Source organism: Nanorana parkeri, unplaced genomic scaffold (assembly GCF_000935625.1).
Source record: "Nanorana parkeri isolate BGI_ZX_2015 unplaced genomic scaffold, ASM93562v1 scaffold2484, whole genome shotgun sequence".
NCBI classification, from domain to species: domain Eukaryota; kingdom Metazoa; phylum Chordata; class Amphibia; order Anura; family Dicroglossidae; genus Nanorana; species Nanorana parkeri.
Window position 1 is genome coordinate 113120 of NW_017308752.1, and position 3488 is coordinate 116607.

The window sequence follows — 3488 nt, forward strand, 5'->3', positions numbered from 1 at the left end:
AGTTGCTGGGCCAAGCCAGAAGCCTTACCCGCGGGGGAGTTGCTGGGCCAAGCCAGAAGCCTTACCCGCGGGGGAGTTGCTGGGCCAAGCCAGAAGCCTTACCCGCGGGGGAGTTGCTGGGCCAAGCCAGAAGCCTTACCCGCGGGGGAGTTGCTGGGCCAAGCCAGAAGCCTTACCCGCGGGGGAGTTGCTGGGCCAAGCCAGAAGCCTTACCCGCGGGGGAGTTGCTGGGCCAAGCCAGAAGCCTTACCCGCGGGGGAGTTGCTGGGCCAAGCCAGAAGCCTTACCCGCGGGGGAGTTGCTGGGCCAAGCCAGAAGCCTTACCCGCGGGGGAGTTGCTGGGCCAAGCCAGAAGCCTTACCCGCGGGGGAGTTGCTGGGCCAAGCCAGAAGCCTTACCCGCGGGGGAGTTGCTGGGCCAAGCCAGAAGCCTTACCCGCGGGGGAGTTGCTGGGCCAAGCCAGAAGCCTTACCCGCGGGGGAGTTGCTGGGCCAAGCCAGAAGCCTTACCCGCGGGGGAGTTGCTGGGCCAAGCCAGAAGCCTTACCCGCGGGGGAGTTGCTGGGCCAAGCCAGAAGCCTTACCCGCGGGGGAGTTGCTGGGCCAAGCCAGAAGCCTTACCCGCGGGGGAGTTGCTGGGCCAAGCCAGAAGCCTTACCCGCGGGGGAGTTGCTGGGCCAAGCCAGAAGCCTTACCCGCGGGGGAGTTGCTGGGCCAAGCCAGAAGCCTTACCCGCGGGGGAGTTGCTGGGCCAAGCCAGAAGCCTTACCCGCGGGGGAGTTGCTGGGCCAAGCCAGAAGCCTTACCCGCGGGGGAGTTGCTGGGCAAACTGAAGCCTTACCCGCGGGGGAGTTGCTGGGCAAACTGAAGCCTTACCCGCGGGGGAGTTGCTGGGCCAACTGAAGCCTTACCCATGGGGAGTGCTGGGCCAACTGAAGCCTTACCCATGGGGAGCCCATAGTTCTGTGCTAGCTTCCACAAGGCTCTCCTGTCCCTCCTGGTGGATGACTGGCACGGCCGGGGAGCAAATTGAAGGTAAAGTACAAGCAACTGGAAAGGGTTAAATTAAAGGGAACCCATTTTGCTCTGCATAGACATCGCACACACTAATTTTAAAGTCGGTCTAAAGCCCAGTCAGGTTTTTATTGTCCTCTTCGGGAGATTTCCCCCGGTGACAACCGTCACTGAAGTTTTGACCTACATCATGGTGACGGAATGAAAGAACACCTCCAAAAAAGGGGACTCTAGAAACTCCCACTTCCTGTGGTGCTCACAGGACAGGAAGTGAAAGTCTATCTAATGGGACACAAAGTGTGGGGAAAGAAAAACCCCACAGGGGGTTGTCTAACCCTTCTCTACTTTACCCCCAAAAACATTTCGGCTTTAGATATACAATTCCACTTTTGAGGAGAACCCAGTCTTTCGGGAATTCAAAACCTGTAGTCACGCCACAGACTCCACGCGGAATATTTATACATTTTATTTACAATAAAAGTCCTCGTATTTACAGCAAAAAGGTACAAAGCGTCGGCGGCAGGCGGTGAAATGTAGACAATTCGGGATCCTGTTTCTACTGTAACAAAACGTGACCGGGGGAAATCGGAGCTCAGAGGCAGTTATATGGGAATATAAATAATCGAAGGGCGTGACGGCTGGCGACAACATGCAGGGGGGGAGGGGCCACCTTTATAGCGTTGGGCAAGGGTCAGCTGGACATGACGGGGAGCGTTCAGAATACTAGGGGGTGTACTATGAGGTGCGGGAACGGCCAATCGGCTTTAGTCTATAGAGTAGCTGGTGGAAAGGACTCAAGTGTACCTGTCACTGGATTACCGTGTCAGCCAACGAGCTTGGTCATCTTTATGGTCTTAAAGTGCGCCTACTATGTTAAAAGCCTTGCTGGTATGGATAAAGACTCAAGGGGCGCTGTCACCGTGCCCAGGTCAAGGTAAAGCAATATAGGGGACCCCACCGCACTCCAGACCGAGAATGCCCCAACTTCCAATGAAGAAGGGGGGTGCTGAAATGACAGCGGATGGTGCCGCTGGATCAGATGGACAGAACAGGAAGTCACCGGCGCGCCAAAGATATGGAGAACCTTTGGGGTGCTGGTGACTTACTCTTCAGCCATTCCAGGTCAAGTGACCCATGTTTTTTTTTTTCCAAAGGGGGCCCCCCGACTCGCTGATTCTTACCCTGCCGCCTGTTCCTCCATTGCCATCAGGTATGAGGTAGCATGTGAACCCCAATGTGGCAGGGCTCGAGTCTAGCACCCAATTGCTAGGTCCCCAGAACTTACTGAAGTCACCACTCCCATACCAGCCACTGGGGATTTTAGGAAGGAGCAGTGGGGACGCCAACGAGCATCAGAGAGCAGCTCAAGGTGCCGCCAACGAGCATCAGAGAGCAGCTCAACGTGCCGCAAACGAGCATCACAACGTGCCAGCGAGCATCACAAGGTGCCGCCAACGAGCATCACAGAGCAGCTCAAGGTGCCGCCAACGAGCATCACAGAGCAGCTCAACGAGCATCACAACGTGCCAGCGAGCATCACAGAGCAGCTCAACGTGCCGCCAACGAGCATCACAACGTGCCAGCGAGCATCACAGAGCAGCTCAACGTGCCGCCAACGAGCATCACAGAGCAGCTCAACGTGCCGCCAAGTAGCAGCTAAAGTGGAACTTTAGCTTTACAAAACCACCGTGAGCACCATTTTATGCAATATTATTCTGGGCCAAGGCCGGCATGATGGTACCCCTCCTGGGGGTGTGCCCATGACCAGCTGGGTACAGAGGAAGGGGGTTGAATGCCTGAGGCCATTAGTGGTGGATAGGGATCACTGCAGGGGACAGCTCTGGGTTGAATGCTGGTACTGCAGCTAAAGCCACTTTGGCAGGTCTATTATTTTTAGCACTGGAGGTTTGCTTTAAATCACCCGTGTAGGGCCCTTCCCTTAATCTGTAGCCTTCGTAGCCGGGCTATTAAAGTGCAGGTCTAAATTGGGGGCGTTGCTACATATACAACCCGAATAGTATGAAGATTGCTTTCTTTCACCCCCCGGATAGAATGCGACAGAAAAAAAAGGGGGTTCTGAACGGAAAACATGACCCGTAGGGAAGGGGGTGCCGTGCTGCAGTTTGGTTAAATCTGTAGCCGAGACGGCATGGGCATCACTCCTCCCAGTGCACTACGGCGGAGTAAGAAACATCCCCATGTGATCAGAAGCCGCTCCCCGATTGGCTAGTAAGCCAACAGAACGGCAGCAGACACTAGCCGGCCAGCGCCGTGTTCTGGTCACATGGTCTCCTAGGCAAGGCCCGTGGGGTTGCATCTTCATCCGCACTGCAGATTATTTTTTTGGCACCGACGTCGAGCCCAAACCGGTTCCCTGCCAGCTAAAACCAAACGCAGAGCGAGCGGCCCGAGCCCCGGCAACGTCAACCCCGGTTCCCTGGGAACTAAAACCAACGCAGAGCGGCCCGACAGGGG

General features: G+C 56.3%; 1 protein-coding gene across 1 annotated transcript in view; it reads right to left on the reverse strand.

Annotated features, from left to right (window-relative positions):
- Positions 1–3268: 3268 nt before the first annotated feature.
- KIAA0907 (KIAA0907 ortholog) overlaps positions 3269–3488 on the reverse strand; it is a 27688-nt gene continuing 27468 nt past the window's right edge. The window contains 1 exon segment of the mRNA XM_018573677.1: positions 3269–3394. Coding sequence (XP_018429179.1) covers positions 3269–3394 — 126 coding nt within the window.